Source organism: Numenius arquata, chromosome 18 (assembly GCF_964106895.1).
Source record: "Numenius arquata chromosome 18, bNumArq3.hap1.1, whole genome shotgun sequence".
Taxonomy (NCBI): Eukaryota; Metazoa; Chordata; class Aves; order Charadriiformes; family Scolopacidae; genus Numenius; species Numenius arquata.
In genome coordinates this window covers 2,242,234-2,264,307 of record NC_133593.1, presented here as the reverse complement: position 1 = coordinate 2,264,307, position 22,074 = coordinate 2,242,234, and the positions used below count along the sequence as shown (strand labels likewise).

The 22,074-nt window shown below is 42.2% G+C and overlaps 1 protein-coding gene across 2 annotated transcripts in view; it reads left to right on the top strand.

The window, feature by feature from the left end:
* Positions 1-22,074, top strand: part of AUTS2 (activator of transcription and developmental regulator AUTS2) — an 801,330-nt gene that overhangs the window by 357,950 nt on the left and 421,306 nt on the right. For both annotated transcript variants that reach the window (XM_074160428.1, XM_074160426.1), the window contains exons 3-4: positions 6,887-6,988; positions 16,083-16,118. In XM_074160428.1, coding sequence (XP_074016529.1) covers positions 6,887-6,988; positions 16,083-16,118 — 138 coding nt within the window. The remainder of the gene's footprint in view (positions 1-6,886; positions 6,989-16,082; positions 16,119-22,074) is intronic.

Here is a 22,074-nt window from a genome sequence, read left to right as displayed (position 1 = left end):
ATCCAAGTTAACAGATTTTAAGGAAAAAATATGTTTCATTTAAGTGCAAAATGATGCTACAGTATGTGTTTTAATTTGCTGCTGATTTTTCCACCCTGGTGAGTGGGTTGGGGGTTAGTGGGAGCCATACTTAACTTTTTGGCCACAAGAGCACATTAAAACCAGTCTCCTCAGAGCACGTGGTGACATTCACGTTAGAAACAAACCAAATGGGTAAAAGCGTTCAGGGAGTTGGTTGGGTCAGCTCCACAGCTGGGTGCTGGAGATGCTCCCAGTGCTGAACCATGCATCAGCTTCAGAGGCACTGGATGCTAAAGAGGCTTCAGTGTTCCATCTCTTCCCCGTCACCCCAGCTCACACCGGCACAGGGTGCTGCCCAGCACTCTGGCTCCCTCCCCACACCTCTGGCTCACGCACCGTTGCCGGGAGCTGTGAGGATGCAGCCCAACACGGTGCCACGGAGCACCCCATGACCCTCCCTGTGACCATGCAGGGTGGGAGTGGGAATAGGCTCCGCCGGCACCCTCCCTCCTGCTTGTGTGCTGTGAGCCAAACTCCTCCTGTGTGCCAAGCCCTGAAGGAACAGTGATGAATCCATGATAATTCATGCTGAGGCAGCCCAGCCTGTTAACTAGGACCTCACTGGGTTCAGCCGGGCTTTGTTTTTTCTCGCAGGCTGAACTGGCTATTGCTTCCTGGCCTTTGGCCACCTGGAGCAGCCTGCAGTTGTCATCAACTGCCTGATTTCCCAGTGCTTCTGCCTAGATCCATGTGTGCATTTGGGAAAAGTATGTGACTGCCAGTAGCAACAAAAATTCACATCTTCAGAGCCTAGCTTGAGCCTGGGCTCCTGGGAAAAGCCCTGAGAGCAAGTGGAGGCAAGCTGTGTGTATGTGAAGGAGCAGGTAGAAATGTCTTTGTACTGCGTAGGGCTGTCACCCTGGTCAGGATGAACCACTGTCATGGGTTTGGGACTGGGCTTTACCTGTTCAGGCTTTCTGGAGTCAGCAACCATCGCTAACAGAGCACGTGTGAGCCTGCTTCCCAGCGGAGCTGAGCTAGGGAATATCTTCACCCAGGTAGGAGCAGGATCAGAAGAGTTTTGGACTGTCTTGCCCTTGCAAAAACTGTATAAATAAAGAATGACAGGCAGAACTGAAATCCTGAAATTCCTCTCCGCGCAGTAGGGTTATGCCATCCCTCGGGGAGCAGGTGGCCTCTTCCTCTAGGACTCTGGTAAAGGCTTAGCTTGCTGGCTGCGCTATAATAGGGAGAAGTGTTAGTATTCATAACTTTAAAGTATAATGTAGTGAAATAATCCTTTAATTCCATATGGTGTGGAAACTCAGGCGCCTCGAAACTATACCATAGATTTACTGCTGCCAAATGGTATGGGGTTTTAAATTAAAATATATTAAAAAAAAAAAAAAGGAGCTTGGAAGAGCCGCATTAGGGTGTTTTTGACATGATATATAAGCTCTGTGAAAAAGGCTTTTGCTAAATTCTCAGTAGGTTTATTTATTTTGCCTTTTGTTACTTGCTAACCAGGCACCGCTACTGTGGAATTATCTAAAGTGGCTTAGGGATCCAGCAAAGCAAACTGCGGTCCTGAGAGGATGATGCTCCCTGTAGTCTGGGGCTCAGCTGCCTTTTCATCCTCCCTTACGCCTCTTAACATGATCGACTATCTCTGTCCTTCATTCTTTTCCTTTCTGAGACAAAAGGCAACAGAGAGCCATGTTGTTATGGGTTATCCTTAGGAGTGCTTTATGGCTTATGCCCCCCATCCTTTCATTTCACAGAAATGTCTGACTAAAGTAGTAACTATAGCACTATTCCTGTAGATCCATCCTACCCCTAAGCCTGTATATTTATGTCTACTTTGCCCTTTGACTTTGAATGGCAGAAGGAAGCATAGCAGAGAGCTGCTTTCCCTGGACACAGCTGAATATTCAGTTTGCACTTTCGCTGTCACAAAATAGGGCTGAATATTTCCCTGGTGCAAAAACAGTTCCATTAGATTTCAAGTCACCTGAAAAGCTCTCCATGCCCTGAAAGAAGAGTTGCAATTAGTGCTTACTATTCTAGCAGTTTCACAGTGATTTTTTTGCATCTTTTTTTGGTTTATTCATAATCTTGGCTATCTCTGCCCGGTTTCTTTGTGACCTTTAGGCCTGAGCTAGTCTCTCTCTTTTTTTCTTCATCAAATGGTCACTGCTAGGGTTGGTTCTTCTCCCCTCCCAGTACCATCTCGGTGACCCTCTCACTCTTTGTGTCCCTCGTGGCACCTCCAGTTCTCCATCTATTTTGCATTACTCTGTGGGGCAGCGCAGGGTGGTATGTCTGAAGTTTTTTGGCTCAGTTTAGAGCATCCGAGTGCTTTTCACCAAACCACAGCGTGGTGAGTTTACCTTGGCTAAGGCCAACCCCCCCCAGCCACTCCTCCCATTCCCCCACCTCAACAGGGCAGGGGGGAGGAAATAAAAGATGGAAGAGCTTGTGAGGTGAGATAAAGACAGGGACATCACCAATTACCCTCATGGGCAAAACAGTCTGGACTTGGGGAAAACTATAATTTAATTTATTGTCAATTAAAACAGAAGTTGGCTAGTGAGAAACAAAACAAAAATTGAAACAACGCCTCCCCCTCAGAGCTCAACCTCGCTCCTTATTCCTCAGTGTGGCGCAGGGGCTGGGGGCTGTGGTCTGTCTGTGACAGCTCCTTTCTCCTGTTCCGCATGGATCCTTCTCATGGGGGACAATTCCCTGAGGAAAAATCTGTTCCATTGCGGGCTCTCCAGAGGCCATTGTTCCTTGAGGGAATATCCACCCGCTCTGATGGGTGTGAGGGAATCTCTGCTCGGGCCCTGGCACCTCCTCCCCTCCTCAGCCCTCACCTGGCTCTTCGCAGGGCTTCCTCTCACATTTTTTCCCTCGGTGATCTGGCATTTTTGCCCTCTCCTAAATACACTTTTGGAGAGGTGCCACCAGCTGCAGTGAGGGCTCGGCCGTGCTGCGGTGGGGGCCATTGTGGAACCGGCTGGAGCCAGCGGGGGGAACTGGCCTCCAAAGCACACAGGCATCATACCGCTCCTGTCTGTGCAAAAGCAAAGAATGAAAACCCAGGTGAGTGCAGCTGTTTTCAGGCCTTTTTTATGTTTTTAATACACTTTGTCAGTGGAGCCACCTCACCATTAGGAAGTGTTGTTGCCCCCAGAAGCAGTGAGTGGAGCTGCCAGGTCCTGTAGCGTGTGACGTGTTCCACAGTCACCCACTGAGAAACTCTCCCTGCTAAAAAAAACAACCCTAAATAGACCAGTTTTGGTGAGCAGGGAAGACTCGTCATTATTCTTACTTTTTAGGGAGGGAATTGGGTGCGGTGAAGAATCAGAAATAAAGCCCGCTGCTGAGTCCCAGCCCAGCGCTTCAGCCAGCAGCCCGCCTTCCAGATGTACTACTTCTCCTTTCCCTTTCTTTCTTTTAATAGAAGAAGTGTAGTTATCTACTTAACCAGTTCTGCTTGACTTTGAGTATCTTCCAATAGATTTAAAGGCATTACAAAATAATAGGTTCTGTAGCGTGATAAAAGATTTCCAGAACTATGACATGACGATGCTAAGAATGACCAAAAGTGAGAAGATTTGGATGGTGGGTGTGCACCAGGGGCCTGGCCCTGTGCCCTTCAGCCATTCAGCCTGGGCAAACGGGCTCAGGTCACTGATTATCATTTTTTTTTACATGTAACATGTCTCTCACACCCAAGGAATCCTGGAGGCTGTACGAGTTTGTTGGGAGTCAGCAACACTCTTGTGTTTTTAGGGGTTTGTGCTTTCAATCTAGAAAAATGACTGTATTTCATCTTTGTGAGTCCTTTTAGAAGGTTCCTGACATGGATGCATTGGCTCCCGCTGTCCAGTCAAAGCGTGGAGTCAAATGTGCTTTTTGCAAACCCTTCTTCGCTCCTCACTGGGTACAAAGTAGAAGAGTAACAGCTGTGTTCATGTGGGAAGGGGAGACACTTGAGTAGACATCATGGGAGTTTCATGGTGGCTCTGCTTTTTGCATGGGATACCTTGACAGTAATGCTACAGGAACAAGACTTGTCAATGCTGCACTTAAAAATTTTTCCAATGACAATTGCATTTTCGAGGGGAAGCTGATTTTAGGGTCCCCGTGTGCCCCAGAGTAATGCACCAAATGCATGCAGTGTAACTAAAGATCCAGTGAATATTTGTGAATGTTGTTTAGCAGCACTATGTTATTTCAACATCGTTTTAAGTGGTTGAATCTGTGCAAGTAGATCAAAACGAACCATTGCCTATCCACATTAAGTGTTCTCATGTGCATTTGTGTGTAACTTTAGGTTCTTAAAAGAAGACAATGGGCACATTTCCATGCTTTATTTTTTTAATTTAGCACAGATTGATGGGTTTTGGAATAAAATGTAAACCCTCAACAGTTTGGCACATGGAGAAACTCAACTTGGAAAAAAAGAAAGGAAAATATGGAAAGCTTATAAATCTTAACTTGGACTTACTTCTGAGTTTGCTGTCTAGTCTATGTAGTTCGCTTTGTTCCTACAGAGTTTCAGGCTCAGATATCTTGGTCATATTCTCTTATTCCTTGTAAATTGTGTCTGGAAAAATGACACCTGCTGGGTTTTTCTTCTCTTCTCTGTGAAGAGCTGGAATTTGCAATGTAGGAGAAGTATAAAAATTACGCCGTTATGATTAGTTAGCAAATAACTAATGTATGAAAATTGTGTACAAGATAAATTGAGCTTCTAAAAATAAAATTTGAGACTGGAAAAAATTCTTCAGGCCCCAGTTACAGTAAGAGTTTTTCCATCATTGAGAGGATGTTGACAAAAGACTGCGTCAGGGAAACTTGATCCATTTTCATTTGGGTTGTTAAATTTTAAACCTGGGACCATAAAATTACAGTACACAGTGGTCCTAGATAAGATCTGTGAGTTTATATATGAAGTATAAGACTTCTTGAATTCGTTATCCTCCCCTCCACCTCCAAAAAAAGCTGCCTAGATCTATTAGATCTGACTGATAAACCATTCTGTTTGAAATAAAAATCTTTTTACTTGAGAATTTCTGGCTGAGTTGTGGAATATTTAGTTTATTTATTAAATTGTAAGTGTTTGACAAATAGCTCTGGATCTTACGTTACATTTTCTTTGCGCTGAGAGTACACCTGTGCCATTTTTTGCAGTTGTGCTCATGCATTGCAACTCGATTGTGTGTCTTAGCCTGTAGCTTTATGTGCTTTCTCCTTTCTTTCTTTTGACTAATAGAGAGCACCCAAACCTGCTTTTTACTAATGAGGGGAATAAGGGATGAAGGTAAAGCAGCACACACATACCAAACTTGCAGATGCGATTTGCTCTTCTAGTGGTAGGGGTAGACTCATAATAACCATTAGGGTGAGGATGCTTTGTGAACCTGGGAGAGGTGAGCAGTGTACGATGTGAATGTATATCTGGGAAATAGAGCAGAAATGCATGTCTTGTGGGCATGTGCCTGTAAAAGAGGAACAGGTGTGAATTTTTGTGTGTGCTTGTGCAGAATGTTTCTGGGAGTACTGGAAAAAAATGAGGAGAGAAGAAAGGCGGGGGGGGGGAAAGTTGGTGGAGAGAGTTCATGGAGAAGGAACTTTTGGTCTCCAGTCATGAAATGGTGATGAGTGTGATTATCTCTTTGTGTACAGTCTGAATAGAAATTACTATGAATGTATTAATAATTCGAGTAAGTTAGGAGGAGTTGTTTAGTATATGTTATATGAATACTGGTAAATGTAGTAGGTGGCTCATAAAATACTTAATTAGGTACCTCGCCAAGTATTTTCTCTGCATTTACCTCTGCTGCCAGTATTTACGTACGTGATTTTAAATCTACATTTCTGAAATTGACTTTTTGCCAGTCTTAACCTCCGGAGTAACCAGTCTTCACAGAAAGTCAGTTCAAACAAAACATCAACAAGGCTAAAACAAAATTTTAATACATTCAAACAAAACGTAGGGAAAGATATGTTAAAAGAAGTATATACATTTTCAGCATTGCAGTAGATGTAGTTCATATCTTCTTCTTACTGCATATATGTTTATGTGCTTGTGGATGTGTGTGTAGTGTATGTATATGGTAAAAGTTTGTTTCAGTATGCTGCTGTTGTAACATGTTGACCTGCACAATCCACAGCATAAGAGAAAGCAGATGTATTCTCAATTGTATTAAAGATATACTTTGTAATATTTTTTGTATTTTTTATTTATTAGAATGCCAGTAAAGTTCATTAAAGCTGGTTTGACAGGCAAAAGCAATCTGATACCTATTAAGTAGATCACGTTGTTTGATGAACATTGAGGTTAGTGTCAGGCAATGTTGTTGGGGGCTATCCCAGCAAAAGGTCTCCCCAGAGCGATGGCTGCTCCTTCTCCTGGGGAGATTTCCATTGATCCAGGATCCTCAATACCCTTACGTTGTAATGAGGGAGGGATTGATTCTGCACGTGCTTCTGTGTGATGGTAACTTTAAAAACTGCATCTATGGCATAAATAGATTGAGAAGTCTACAGGTTCCCAAAATGAAGGTCTTAAACTGTGATTTCGTTGGGACACGAAAGTTGCCTCCTTCTACCTGCAGGGTCTCGGCCCTCGTGTGAGCTGTGGTGCATGTGAGCCTGCTTTGCTCTCTGCATTCCTGGTCTCACTGAGGTACTGCCTTGGCACCAAGGCTGCACAGTGCTGGTTGCAGTGCTGCAAGCACCGCGTAAACGCTGCTTTGTGTAGATGTGGGGTTGGGTTAAAGAAGAGCAGTGGACAAGGGGACTCACCTGAACCAGGCTAAACTTTCGCTCTCTGTTTTTTCTCTTCCTGCAGCTCAAGCCAGGTCAAAACAGCTGCCGAGACAGTGACAGTGAAAGCGCCAGTGGGGAATCGAAAGGTTTCCGTCGAAGTAGCTCTCGGGAAAGACTCAGTGACGTAAGTAAAACTCCTGCAGCCAAATACTGCTCTGATTAACCCCTGGTGTAGTTTTCTGAGGGGTGTAAGTCATACCAGGATTTAGTTTCTGGGATGGTTTGTTGCTAAAAACCCCTTCCATTTAGGGGGTTGGGAGAGGAAGAGGTAACTTAGGTCTCCTGCCCCAGTTCAGTAAACTTCTTAAAGTTTGGTAAAATGTCTGCCTGTGTGAAAACACTCATTCATTTTGAAGTTGAAGGCCATTTAATGAAGTTAAAATGCTCTGCATAGTTGAGAAGTGAGATGGCCTCTTTTTACCCCAAGTGGGGAAGGAAAAGAATGTATTTCTTTGGGCTAAATACTGTCTTTATGAAAAGTATTAAGAGTGTCTAGAGAGACTCAGCTAATTTATATATAATGAATTGATATAACATGGCCAACAATAGCATAAGCTCTGCCTTATTGCTCTACGTAAACTGCTGTGGAAGGTCCTAAGATGGCAGCTCTGCAGAGAATGTTTTTCTCCATTGAAGAATGCTGGCCATTCACGGAGTGACATGCATGAGTTATTCGGACATATGAATGGCTACAGAAATCTTTCTGTTGCTGCAATTAGATTACTATTTATTATGTGTACCATCACAATCCTTGAGTGTTTTATTCATGGCTCTCTGGGTCCTCTGCGCTACGTGCTTTACAACACAGAATATAAAGACAGCCCTGTCCTAAAAGTGTATCTAAATTGGGGATTTTGTAGGTCAGATCCTTTTCTGGTAAAAGCATGGATAGCTACATCACTCAGACCAATTTGTATCAGCCAGCAATCTGGCCCTACTTTTAACTAACCCACATTTTGGAAATGGGGATTTTATTGATAGCATGTCCATGTAGATTTGGATGACAGATACCAGATGGTGTCCTCTATAGGCCAAATCCAATAAAACTGAATTGAGCAGACATTAAAAGAAATACCTTTGTAAAGGATACATTTCGTTGCGCAAATTTAAGCCTGAAGGCACATGGCTAGTAATTTTTTCTGAATTGTGTGTATCAGTGGAACAGCCACCTGATTTTATTTTTTTTTTCTGTGAAGTCTTGAAATCTGTAGCACTGTCTTTCCTCATCCCTTTGTCACATTATTGCAGAGGTCTATTCCTCCCCCAGAGCCAACCTTTATGGGTACATTCAGCTAGACACTTCAGATCCTGCCTTTCGTAGCTGTCAGGTGAGGTCAGTCTCAAGGCCGTAAGATATATTTGGAAGAGGCAAGTGAAGCCAGAGGAGATAGTAAGGAAATGCTCTGTGCAGGTAGCAGCGGATGGCAGCTGACCATCAGCCTGTCACTGATGCTATCCTAGCTTGCTCTGAGCCCTGTGGCAGCTGAGAAGTCACTGCAATGAACTTCACAATTACCCAGCACCTTCCAGCAAAAAATTTCACGGCTCCTTACAAACGTGGTTTTAATTTAGCATTGTCACTCCCTTATAATGTACTGAGTGGAGAGCTCTGAGGCTTATTTGAGCTTCCCAGCAGCTCATATCATTGCAGTGCCAGACCTGGCAGTGAGAGCAGAGTCCTGCTTTCCCCTTCCACCAATCAAATACAGTTTTCCTCTGATGTTTTTACGATGCTTTCCCTTTATAGAATAATAGAGTCGTAGAATAGTTTGGGTTGGAAGGGGTCTTTAAAGATCACCTAGTCCAACACCCCTACCATGAGCAGGGACATCTTCAACTAGGTCAGGTTGCTCAGAGCCCCGTCCAGCCTGATCTGGAATGTCTCCATCCACCACCTTTCTGGGCAACCTGTTCCAGTGTTTCACCGCCCTCATTGTAAAAAATTTCTTCCTTATATATAGTCTAAATTTTACATTCTTTTAGTTTAAAGCCATTACCCCTTGTTCTGTTGCAACAGACCTGCTAAAAAGTTTGTCCCCATCTTTCCTGTAGGCACCCCTTCAAGTACTGGAAGGCTGCAGTAAGGTCTCCCTGGAGCCTTCTCTTCTCCAGGCTGAACACCCCCAACTCTCAGAGCTTGTCCTCATAGGAGAGGTGTTCCGTACCTCGGATCATCTTTGTGGCCCTCCTCTGGACTCACTCCAACAGTTTCCTGTCTTTCCAGCTCTGGGGACCCCAGAACTGGACACAGTACTCCAGGTGGGGTCTCATGAGAACAGAGCAGAGGGGCAGAATGTCCTCCCTCACCCTGCTGGCCATTCTTTTGTTGATGCAGCCCAGGATGCGGGTGGCTTGCTGGGCTGCGAGCTCACATTACCAGCTCACATCCAGCTTGTCATCCACCAGTACGCCCTAGCCCTTCTCAGCACGGCTACTCTCCATCCCTTCATCCCCCCTGTATGGATACTGGGGGTTGCCCCAACCCTGTGCTTGGCCTTGTTGAACCTCATGAGGTTCACACACGGGCCCACTTCTTGAGCTTTTCTAGTTCTCTTGAATGGCATCCTGTCCCTCAGGTGTGTCACCACACTATGCAACTTAGTGTTGTCTCTGTCTTGGCACTATTGTGAATTAATAGGAAGTGGAGAGCAAATGTAACTTCCCTAGCACACCTGAGAGAGGTCATAAGGATTCACAGGTTGCTTAAAAGGAATATTATGTAAATATATGTGAAAATGTATATTTAAAAATGTTATACATAATTTATGTTTTGCTTTAAAAGTAAGGTCTTTATGCTTTGATAATTCATTGCAATACAAGCATGTCTCTGGTCTGGTGTTGCCAATTCAGCTGAGATTTGAAAAACACGCACGAGAGAACTCTCATCTTGCCAGAGTTTGTGCTGGCCTTTCCCACACTCTTTCAGTTAAGAGAAGCAAATACCATTCTGTGTTTCTCTCTCCCCCAAAGACAACCACCCCAAGTTTTTAAATGACAGGGCCTGAAAAAGTGGTAGCGATACTTCCATTTCCAGTTGTGGGTGAGCCCAGCTTGAGCTGCCCTCTTATGCACAAAGATGCATCAAGAGCTTAATAAGGTTATTTTAAATAATATCTTTTAAAGGAGTGAGTTTTCTAATGATACCTACCAATTACTGTCCAGAAAAAACTACAGACTAAAGAGTGATCCTATTCGGTTTTCACAACTGTTTTCTCAGAAAAAAATAAGCAAAAAGTTGTGTACTCAACAGAAGATAGAATAAAAATATAAAATATTGCAGGCAGATTAACTCTGAGGTCAGAAAGCAAATTTTGGACATGAAATAGAGTGGATCTCCACCCATGTAGCCTGACAGCATTGTAAGATTAAGCATGGCTACTGCCTGGAAATATGTATAATGAAAGAAGTGCATATACTCTAGGTGGATGATCAATTTTCAAATCCCTCGTTGTAAGTAAGCTGTTGAAACAGAAATGTTAGCTTCGTGAGCTTTAATGCGGAGCCTAAGTGATAGCTTAGTGACAGATGCAGAATGAGGGAGATGGTATAATGAATATCCAGTTGCAAACTGACATGTCAGTGGCTTCATTCCCTCTCCTGTCAGATATCTTTCAACTCTGCATATTGTAGGGTACTGTACCTACAGTCCTTGGATAACACAGATTGATGCGAAGTGTGTTTACAAGGGATGACTCCTTTCCAGGCTAATGAGATCCAAGCAGGTAATTTGCAGCATTTGCGAGAGAGGTGGTCAAAAATGAAAAGAAGATAATTCAATGAAAAGACCATGTTAAACAGGAGACTTTTCTCATAATGAGGCTTGAAATAGCATCAGGCAGCAGGAAGAGAAATATCCTATGTTCTTGTCAGAGGCAATGCAGTGAGACTGATTTCCATCAACTCTTTCCTTTGTCCTCATCTCGCACACATGTACACACACGCACATGCCCCTCTGTGAGAGAACATAATTAGCAGAGAACTTGACCTCTGCTAGATTAGGGATAATGACTGCTCAAATGCTCCATTGCAAGCATTTGACAGTGCCCTGATACATCTCCCCGTTTGAATTTCATAAACCCATTTCCCTCTGCCTTTCTCCCCTATATAGTATTTTTTGGAATGACAACTTGTTTTTTCCTTTATGGACAGAGGTAGCTTCAGGGGCCTAAAAGAGAGAAATTGGAGAGCGGCTCCTCCTTTATATATAGGGTGCTGTAGTCAGTTTAATCTCATCAAAATCTTGCCAGTAGTAGAATTCATTTTGTTGAGATTTTGCTTGGAGACAAGATGGCAGCGCTTTCTCTTTTCCTCAGCTTGGAGCTCAGTCAGCTTGTTTTCCTTATCTTTCTGTATGTATTTATTTTTAATTGAGTCTTCCCACTTTGGAATACATGGGGTACTTTTTACCTATGCTTTACAAAGCAACCAGAAGATTACATGAGGAAAACGTGAGAATTACAGCTAACCTGGATGGTAAACGCACAGAGTATTCAGGGGTTCAGCCACCTCTTGCTAATCAAAAACCAAATAAAAAAAAAACTGATTTCTTTGGTGCACATTCCTAAATTCTTGATCTCCCACAGAACTGAAGCTCATGCTTGGCTGTAGATCATTGCTAGTCTCGTTAAAATCTGATGTCTGTGAATCGACCCTTGCTCATTGTTCCGGTAATGACTATGCAGTGGCAGCACGAGCCTGCAGTGATGGGAGAGGGCTGGCAAGCGGCTTTGGGCACCCTCAGCCCTTCCTGCTGCTCCTGGTGCTGGCTGCAGGCTTTCAGGGAGGGGATGGACAGTAAAAGCCTCTCACGTGTGGCCATCGGCTGGGAGACAGCACAGGTCTCCCACTCTTCCTGCATAACAAGAGTGTGGATGCCTGGCCTCTGCTGTCTCTTCTGAAAAAGGGAGAACTGGGAGAAATAGTTGGCACCTTTCTGTCTGGAATATTGTTCCAATTCTTGAATAGGGAGTGGGACAGGAATCTTTCCATTTGTCCCCTACGTTAAAGGTCTCGTCTTTGGCTCTCATCAAAGCTGACACACTCTTCCATGAGTGCTTCCCTTTCCCAGTGCTTTCTAGCTGTGTGCTCCTACTGTGTGTGTACTATGTGCTTGAGAACAGGTTACAGCGAGGTTTCACTGAGGAGTAAGTCCTGGCGTGCCCTGCCCACCAGGTCTGTTGCTGTCTGCTTCAGGAATAAAGGTGTCTACACACCAGCAGCATAATCCTGTGGACAGCTCACGGTTTTGACCTCAAATATGGAATATTTTCAGTTTTCTGTCTCCCATTCCTGCCACCTGTGTACTGAGCCTAAAGAAAGATAATTGAGGAATGGTCTTTGGGTTATGTGCTCTAAAATCCTCAGTACTTTTCCTTCTCCAGAATATCCCTGGTAATCTTGGCTGTATCTAAAGTGAAATAACACCAGCAAAGCTCTGTGTGTGTTTGTGTGTGTGTGTGCCAGAAGCTGATCAGCTGCAGTGGCTGCTTCTTTGTGTGTGTGTGTACGTGAGGGTGTGTATGTGTGTGTTTGTGTGTCTAAGGTTGGGTGCTTAAATGCTTTGTTGCATTATGTTAATTCCTCGGCAGTGCAATCAAATTCATGTCGTAATTAAAGCTGTCAGTTGGAAGGCAAGCCAATCGCCAAGAAAACACAGCATAACAAATGAAGTGAAATGATTCTGCGTGTAGCTATACAATGCTTCGCCAGGCATGAAATTAAATAAGTAATTTGATGTTGACATCAGAAATTGAAATGATACCCACTGTTCCTTCATTCAGTCAGACCTGCATAAACAATAGCCAGAACAAATATGTACAACACAGTCTTTCTCCCCACCCAGCTCCCCAAGTAATGCACAATATATATGCAGAATGGGTATAACTGTGCCTTCCAAGACCTCAAGGATGTAATTTTCTTTGGTACACAATAAACTAATGCTTACACAAGGGTTACTACGTTTTTGCTCCTGGGCCAAAAGTTCTTCTATTTAAGAAAGGAAGGAAAAGGGGGAAAAAAAAAAGGGGGGGTGGAGGGGAGGTGGGGCGGGGGAGGAAGCAGAAGGAAAACAACAAAACTAAAACCCTGTGAATTTTAAGCAAGTGACGTGCCTTTTGCTGATGGGCACCTGATGCAGGCTGCTGCTGGTGGTTGAGTGAATATCAAATAGTATATCTAATGTCAAATTTTGCAAAGGGTTTCGGAAAGTGAAACAGTTACCTCTATTATAGGCACACTTTATATAAGAGCTGTAGAACCATCCAGTGCAGGATCACGACTCAGCATGGGCTTGTAAAGATGCTGCACACACAATATCACATTCCTCAGTTGGTACCAAGGCTGGGCACTGGGTAGTGGGATCCTTTCGCTATTGGGAGTTATCAAAGAAGGTGAGAAGCTGTCGTCTTGCATAGCCCTTGCTTCAGCCTATCTGCTCTGTCAACACATAGTTCACAACACAGCTGACTTAGTCATTCATGCATGTGCAATGCAGGCTTTCCGACTTAAATTAAAAAGAGTTTGCAAACTGTACTATCCATATGCAGCATGCAATGTGTGAAGGGCTATATTTCCATCCAGCAAACTCAAATTCCCTGAAAATGCACAGTTGTTTCTTTTCAGTGAAAGTCATTTGATTGCCATGTTTCGACTGTCCTCCCATAGCCATTGCAGCATTGCTTTTGAAGGAATGGAAATATTCAGTGGGAAATATTTTGTTTGCTTATTCTTTTTTCTTCCTTTTTATTGTTTTGTTTTGATACTTGATCCTTCCAAAACTTGGAATAAAAAGGAGACAAAAATTACACACAGATGCAGAATGCAAACTTTGGAGCTTTCAGCCTGTAAAGTAAGTTTTAAAAATTGTGACTGAAAGAGTGAGACTCAATTGGCATCTGTACATAGCTTGAAGTAAAGCGGTTATAATGATTGCACGTGTTGTACTTTGCGGGTAGATCTCTAGCTTAAATTAAAAGAATTTAAATGGCATGAAGCAGAAAGCAGAACGAATAAAGCAAAAGGCAGTGTATGCGATGTACTTTAAAGGGAAGTAAATGCATTAGATACTAAACCAGAGAGTGCTGAATTGGGCTCTTTACCAGGTGCTGCAGAGCTGCAGTCTGTGGGCTGCAGTGACTCCCAAAACCATGGTATGTGGCCCATGGCGGGGACTTTCTAACTAGCTGGGCCATACGATGACTGGGGCTGTGGCAGGTACCAGGTTATTACAGCTGCACGCTCCCAGGGACATAAAGAAAGCCAGAACAGTCGGGCTGAGCCTGGGGGCCTCATGGCCATGTGTGCCCCAGTCTGCACTGCCCGCTCCTCTGCTGCTGCAGGGGCACTTTCGGGGACATGGTCCCTGGGACCAGGTGGGTCTTGCTGTGGGAGCTTGAGGCCCCCGAGCAGCAAGAGTTGGGCCAGAAGGACTTAGGAATTTATTTATTTCTGTAGAGCTCTCCTTCCCCTCAGATAACCAGATCTGTAGACTGCAGATCTTGAGTTCTGCAGTAGCTGCAACCTGTAAAATAGTATTAAGGGGCAGGAACCACATACCTTCCAAATTTCTGTAGCAGTTTTGTTTGTTCATGTAAGATGTCCCACCAGAGTTTGTTGATTTTATGATATTGGTGCCCTTATGACTACCTAGGTCACTTCCTCTTGCTCCTAAAGAAGTCTTTAACTTCTAATGGCTTAAATGAGAAGGCCTTTCCTAAATGTACATAACCTCCCCAAAGCTCTTTGATTTTTTGCAATGAATTTTGTTGGTGTTAATTTAAAACTTCTTGGCACAATCTACTTCTGCTGTGCTGAGTTCAGTAAAAAGACACAATAACCCTCTTGTTGGGGTTTCTTTTCTTTTATGTCAGTGCTGCACACCACGATCAGAAATCGAGAGAATTCCTTACAATAGTGTCTCAGAACAGGGATAACAGCAAGGCAAATTCTGTGTCTTTCCAATGGTTTGCCAGGGCTGGTTGGGGCCCTGTGTGGTTCCTCGTAATCACTGAGCTGTATCATTACTGGAAGTGAGGTTGTGCTAAGGAACAGGAATGGGAATTGAGCTATAGGAGTTCAAGGCTGGTCATCTGGACCACCCACTGCTCACTAGAGAATTATCCTCTGCGTTTCGCTCCCTTGTCCATTGACTTGCCGGGCTTGAAGAGTTGCAGGTGATAGGGCTGTAGCACTGGGAACTGTTCACCCTTTAACGTAACAGCCAGTGACCTGGATTAAGACTGAGATGTTTAGGTCTCTCACCATGTCTCTAAGAGAACCTGCTGTGTAATCCCCATTGCTTAGATGAAAAACTAATGAAACAAACCCCTTCATCTCCTTAATTCCTGTGAATGTAGAGGTTGTGATTGTGTCCCACTTAAATGGAATATCATGATGCATTTTTTTAAGCATTTAAACCTTTTGATTATTTTCCATGGTAGTAATATTAGTTTTAATTCTTTTTATGGGTTTCAGTTTTGAAATCTGTTTCACACTGTAGATATTTGTTGTTTGGTTTTGCTTTTTCAAATCATTGGTTTCTCAGTGTGCCCATCCAAATGGGACATTGTAGTGACGGCGTTCTCCAGAAAATGGTACATTGACTGAAGCGGCTTCTCTGTGCCCACGCGTTCTTTACATTTCAGACTACTAATTATGTTTACAAAATGTCTCATTTTAGAAAAGCACTATGTGTGTACTAACCAGGGCCTTTCGGGAATAAATTGGCAAACAGGTCATACACTGAAAAAGTCATCCAAACCCACCGGGCTTTTTGTTTTGAAGTCAGTCTATGTTTTTTTTTCTTTTCCCCCTCCCGCCTGCCCCTTTGTGGCCACAAAGCTGAGTAGCTGGAGTCCAGGGCATTGAATGTCAGCGTGTCAGGGAGGCTGGTTGATGAGTGTCTGTTTAGTCTCAGTGCAGGGCGAAATGCCATCATTAATTCATTACCCAGCTGCCTGTCAAATAAATTGGCAATTACGTCCACCGCAGAAGCTTGGAATTCAGTAAATAGCACGTTACCATCTCAGAGTCGTTGAGAGATGTAAAGGGAAAAATTAAGCAACACCGTGTTTGTTTCAGTAGCAGATGACAAGGGGCAGCACATTGGTGCTGTGATGTAGTGATGAAAAGCTTGGAAAGGGCTGGTAATGAGCTATGTGGATTGGAACGTGTTAAAAACCATCACTGACTTTCCACTTTGTCTTTGTGTTTTATTGCAGAGCTCAGCTCCTTCCAGCTTGGGAACAGGCTACTTTGTAAGTGTATCTCAACTTTAACACATGTGCCTCTGAACAGCATAGCATTGCTCCTGAAACGAAAGTGCCTTATTAAATGGAAACAGGCACAAATAACCTATCTCAGTCTGCCCAATAGGTTAACTTCTCTTTTTCTATTCCTTCCTTCACGAATGCTTTGTAAGTAATGTTTCAGACATGGTGGCCAATGTTTTCCTGAACTAATCAGGTGTCATATTAATTACTACGTAAATTCCAACAGTATTTAATTTACACAATTATAGCAAATAAAATGAACCATGGTCTTACCAGCTCTACTCAGCTGAGATGGTAGGATCTTGATTTCCCCGTGTACCAATTCTCATTGATTCATAGACTTGAAAGAGCCCATTACGGCAGACTTGTCTCGTCTCCTGGGTACCACAGTCCGGAGAACACAACACAGTGATTTCTACCTGTTGGTTAAAAGCCCCATGTCTCACAAATGATCTTGGAAAACTCAGCTGTAATTGTATTTATTCTAGATGTACATTTTACGTCATGAGAAGAGGATCAGGCCCCAGCTGGTTTGATAATTGATCAGTCTTTTTTTGCTATTTGTTTAAGCATGCCCCTTTATTGATTTGACAGTCTATAGTTCACACCTTTCTATCTGTTTATTCCTACATTCATCAATATACTTTTTACTTGCACAGATAAGTTTGGAAGTAAAAAATGTTTTCCAGTCAATCCAATGCACTGGTTATTTTGCTCCAAGATTTATATTTAAATTGCTCATACCCTGTGTTTCACTTGTAACTTAAGCTATATTCTCCAAGCGTGTCTTTTCTGCCTTTATAATATCTGTAGGAGAAATAGAGCATTATGTATGTCCAAAAACAGGTGGGTAAAATGGAGTGAGACTTTTTCTATAGCATTGCTCTATATAGTTAATAATGTAATCAAAGCCTGCTTCTATCTTTTCATCAAACTCTGGGGAGGAGAAAACTATATAGCATTCAATTACATGATGGCAAAACTTTGTTGCTCTCTTGTCAGGTTCCCAGAGAGTAATTTTCTCCCGTTAGTACATGGTGAAATTTAGTCTTTTTTCATAGAGGTCTGTGATCCTGTAAGAAAGTTATGGGATTAAACTGTGTATGTGCGACCTCACATGTAAAGTGTAAAACGCAAGCACAAAAATTGCTTAATACCTGGAGAAATGCCATGTCCTGCTGGATTTACATTGGACTTCTGCACAAACTGAATGTCTGTACTTCTGCCAGTGGTAAGGTCTGAAAAGGTCTGAAAGGAGTGGTAGTTTTTTTAAGTATACTGAAGCCCAAATCAGGGAAAGGTAAGTTGTGAAACAGGAAAAAAATGGTTTCCTTTTTTCAGCACTTCCCCCTTTTTTTTAAGAGGGAGGGAAAAATATTATCGGAATGGCTCAACGCTTATTTTGCTTAAAGACTAAAACTTGAATGTCTTTCTGTAGTTCAGAGCAAATTGCTTTTCTTCGTCTGGGCACTTAAAATTCAAATCACATGAACATATACAGACACACTGTGGAACGGGACAAATATAATACGGGATGGAAAGCTCTAACATATATAAATAAGCCTTGTTCTCCTTATAGCGGGAGCTGAATATGCATGGTTTAAGAACAATGTTCAGCTTCATCTTTAGGAAGCAGAGGTAACAGAAGAGAAGCCATCTGCTGTTCTCTTGCACCATACTGTCTGTGGGTTGGTCCAGTGAAATGAAATCTGGAAGGTGTCAACATCCCCTGTGCTCCAGCAAAAAGCTTCAAAGTTTCCACTTCTCCCAAGTTAGGGATTCAGTAACGAGCAGAAGCTTGACATCTTCCAGTGCCAGTGTATTGACACTCTAAATCATACTAATTTGGATTCGTGTAGGTGGGGGAGACATCCCTTATTAGGTTCCATTAATATGATACATTTAACCGCGCTGTTTCTTAAGAATAGTCATAGTAATAAGATTTCTTTAACTTTCTCTTCTTTCTTCACTAATATCTGAGTAGGTAGAAAACGTCCTTCAGTTTCTATCTTAAAGTCATTTTTACACTTACACAGTCTTGAATGAAACATGGATGGTTTTTTCTCCCTTTTCCCTTTGGAAAATTGTTTTTAGGATTATCTTGGTTATTGTTTTAAAAAAGTCCATACCCTTATTAACTTACATGGGGCAAATAAAACCCAGATGTGTTTTGCGGTACCAGACAATGAGAAAAATGCTCCAGAATGATCCAATTAGCATGTGTTTCTGATAAATGTAATTATTGTATTATCAAAGTGCAAAAGAATATGCACTTGAATTGACTTTTTTCCAAAGCTTTTAACTAGAAAAGACTGTTAGTTTTTGTTTTCAGTGTTAACCCAGAACATCAAAACAAGGGGCATTGGTTTCAAATAAAACAACAATGGATTTTAGTTTAATAGGTAATAATAAAGGTTTTGCCTGTAGAAATTATTGATCAATATATGTTGTACTTCGGACTACAAAATATCTCGTAACTGTAGCACACCAAAGGAAACGTAGGCAACCAGGTAAGTTAAAATGGTCTAACGGTAGATTCGCTGTCCAAGCACACCTACTACAGAAAGCAGCAACACAGATGGAAGCTTCTATTCAGGAATGAATGAACACTGAGGTATGGATTAACTAGCTTATATTTGCTGTTTAATTCCAAATATTAATGGAATTTTTGTGTGTTTAGGCCATGTTACCTAGCGTGTACATAATGGAGATAATATTTGTGGGACTTGGAGTTTCCTTTAAGAGCCATGCTTATGCCGGGTACTCAGGTGTGATGGGTGGAGGCTCATGTGTCTGCAACGTTTGTGGGTGCTGTGCACTCACTCTACAGCAAAGCAAAAAATTACTTTTGGATCCTTTTATTCTATAGAGAGCCTCCTGAGGTCTCTGAGTGTTTAAGGAAATGCTTATAAACCTGACACTTCCCAGTAACACAAAATGATTTTTCTAATATCTGTATGATAGTTCCATCCCAGTAATTCATTATGCACTTCCAGTAGTAGTGGTGAAGGCTGACAGCATACCTGGTTTTGTTCTATAACTGGGTAAATTTCTGAATGGCAAGGTTTGAGACTGGATTCTTATGTTCTTGTTGCCTCTGCATTAGTGCTTCTTGAAAAGCAATAGGTAAAGAAAAATTCACGTGCGCTGGGGAGGGCATTCCTGCTGCCTGCTCTGACAACCCACCGTTGCTGTGAAGTCAATGGAGAGGGTTGGGAATCTCCATCAAGGGATTCAGCCTAACCCAAACCTAACCAGGATGATCAGAACTGCCATGGACTAAACAGACTTTCTAATTAGGTACCTTCAGCAAAGCAGGACACATGCGAATAACCACTGAATGGGTGTTAATGATGCAAAGTTGTTGAGGAGTTCTAAGTACCTCCACAAGTTTTTTTCCGTTAGGAACAACTTACCTTCTACTTGTTTCACAAATGCTAGTATGTTCGGTAGGTTTTGTTGGAAAACCATTTTTGTCATTGCTGGAATCTGTTTCCCCTGTCTTGATGCACCTTGTCAGAGTGGACGCTTTCCCCTCCTTTTTACATATTATTAATCAGTAGTTAGAAGAGGCAAAGATAAAAGTCATTCTAATTCTCCTTGAAAGCCTTTTGTACTGGCCTGACTTTATTGTTTTCTATGGGGTGAGTCCAGTTTATGACTGGTGCATGTGAAAAAAGATTTGGATGTGCTGTTAATATTGGTGTGCTCTAAGAAATCGTAACTAAATATTTCCTGGAAAATCTCCCAGTTGTCTTTGATATTTTTTGCATTGCAAATTGTCATTGTCTCTCATCAAAGATAGATTATAAGGTAGATTACATCTCATTGAGAAGTCAGATCAGATAATTGAAAAGTAGTTAGAATTTTAGGAAAAAACCTCACCTTTTTAGCTTTAAAAGAAAAGTTATTTGAGTTTGAATTATGTGGATTTTTAACATTGTCCAGCTGTCTGTGATTTCAGGAGGTTGAGAGATGGTTTAGAATATGATTGGAGTTTGAATAACAGTAAAAGCTTTTTCTCTTACCTGCCAACAAAGAATGATTTTTGCTAGTTTTCTTTGTGTATCTTGCACCTAACCAAATTCACATTAAAGAATACAGATGCTTCATTGGTTTGCAACACAGAACAGAAATCAAAACCTAAATAACTGAGTATTTTATTTTTAAATGGCAAACCCAATTCCCGAGATTGCCAGGTTCTTTGGCAATTGTACAGTTTCTCGGTTTAGGGCATCTTGTTTCCGTTTCTTCCATTGGTCTGCTTCTCAAGTCTTTGTGGCAATTTCTGAGGGTTTTCTGTTCCTTTTTTTTAAATGTTTATTTTTGTTTAGCAGGTTTTTCCCCAAAAAGCGCAGAGTTTGAGGGTTTTTCAGGGCTGGATAGAATTTGGTAATAAGCTGGTGACAGGAACAGTAATGGAGAGTTGGAAGGGAGAAAGAAACTCCTGTGACACTTCTTTTCCAAACAATGCTTTTGCTCCACCTTAAAAAAAAGGAAGAAAAATAAAAAATGTGATTTGCACATGGGCTGGTGACTCAGACAAACATAAATCGTGAGCATATTCCCAAAGGCTCTAGCTAATCAGTTGTGCTATCCAATTTGGCCCTGAGTGGGTTCAGTTCAGCAGATGTTTGCGTAGTTACAGCGTGCCACTGGGACACTGTGTTGTGCAATGTTGCATTACATTACTCAGAGCTCTAAAAACTCATCCCAAGGAGAATAAGTGGAGCACCAGTGGTATTAGTACAGAGATGATGGAAAACCAGTATTTGGCCTAGATAAGGCCAGCTATTTCACTGTGCAATGACTGATTTTCACCCAAGTCGTTACCTTACAGAAGAACGTGGAATTAGTTATACCAGCACATTCTCTGGGCTCGTATTCTCAGATAGAGAATATCTGAGAATAACCCAGATTATTCTGGGTTAAACCTTAAACCCAGTAGATTTTCCTTCATTGCCAGGCCTATATGCAGTGGCAGCGATCCTAAGTAGCTTAAGTTTTCTTCTTTGAGGCGGTGTAACATGTGATGTTGTTGACTCCCTTCCGGTAGGAGAGTGTTAAGAGACTCCACTCCAGGAGAGTACGGTAAGACCTGTTGGTTTCCACAGGAGAGAAACAAATATAATAGATCAAAAGTATCATTTGAAAGAGATTTAAGCAATTCAACCAGCCGGTGTTACAGAAGGGATATAATACTCCACATCATGTACACAGTGATGTTGGTAAATAAGAGTTGTTGTTCTTGCAAGTAGGTTATTTTTAGTGCTTGACTTTAGAAGCCATACATTTAAATGTATTTTGCTTATGTAAAAGTGTGTATCCGTCTGAAATACCAGGAGGTCGACAAAAGCAATACAGCCGTGGCTGTTTGGATGGCACCACACTTAATAAACTGTCATGTCCCCTCTGAATACAGGGGAAAAGACAATCCTTGTTATCCTGTGTTTGGCACTATAAATCATGGTTAACAAATCCTAATTTGCTTAGTAGGGTAATGAATGATCTCCAATTTTCTCACTGTAATTAGTTTTACCAACTATTATTGAGAAGGGTATACTGAAATCCATTTTAGCTCCACTTTAAAATCTCCGTGTGCCCATTCTTTGCAGACGTGAGGCTGACAACAGAGGTTATGAATCTCCTGATAGTAAATTCAGATTCAAGAAAAGTGGACAAGATCCCCAGTAGGAATCTCTCTGTAGGTCATAATTACCTATTAGTGTTTGCAAACCTCAGTGGAGCAAATTCGGTGTGGAGCAGTGAGACCTGGAAACCCTGGTGTTTCTTTATCTGAAGTCTTTTAGGTGTTGTCTTTTGTTTTCCAGGAGCCATTGAAAATGCAGTTTATTGTAACAGCTGCTGTAAGGGAGGCATCATCATTGCCAGCTAAATACATTACGTGTAATAAAATCTACCCCAGGTCTATTAATTTTAG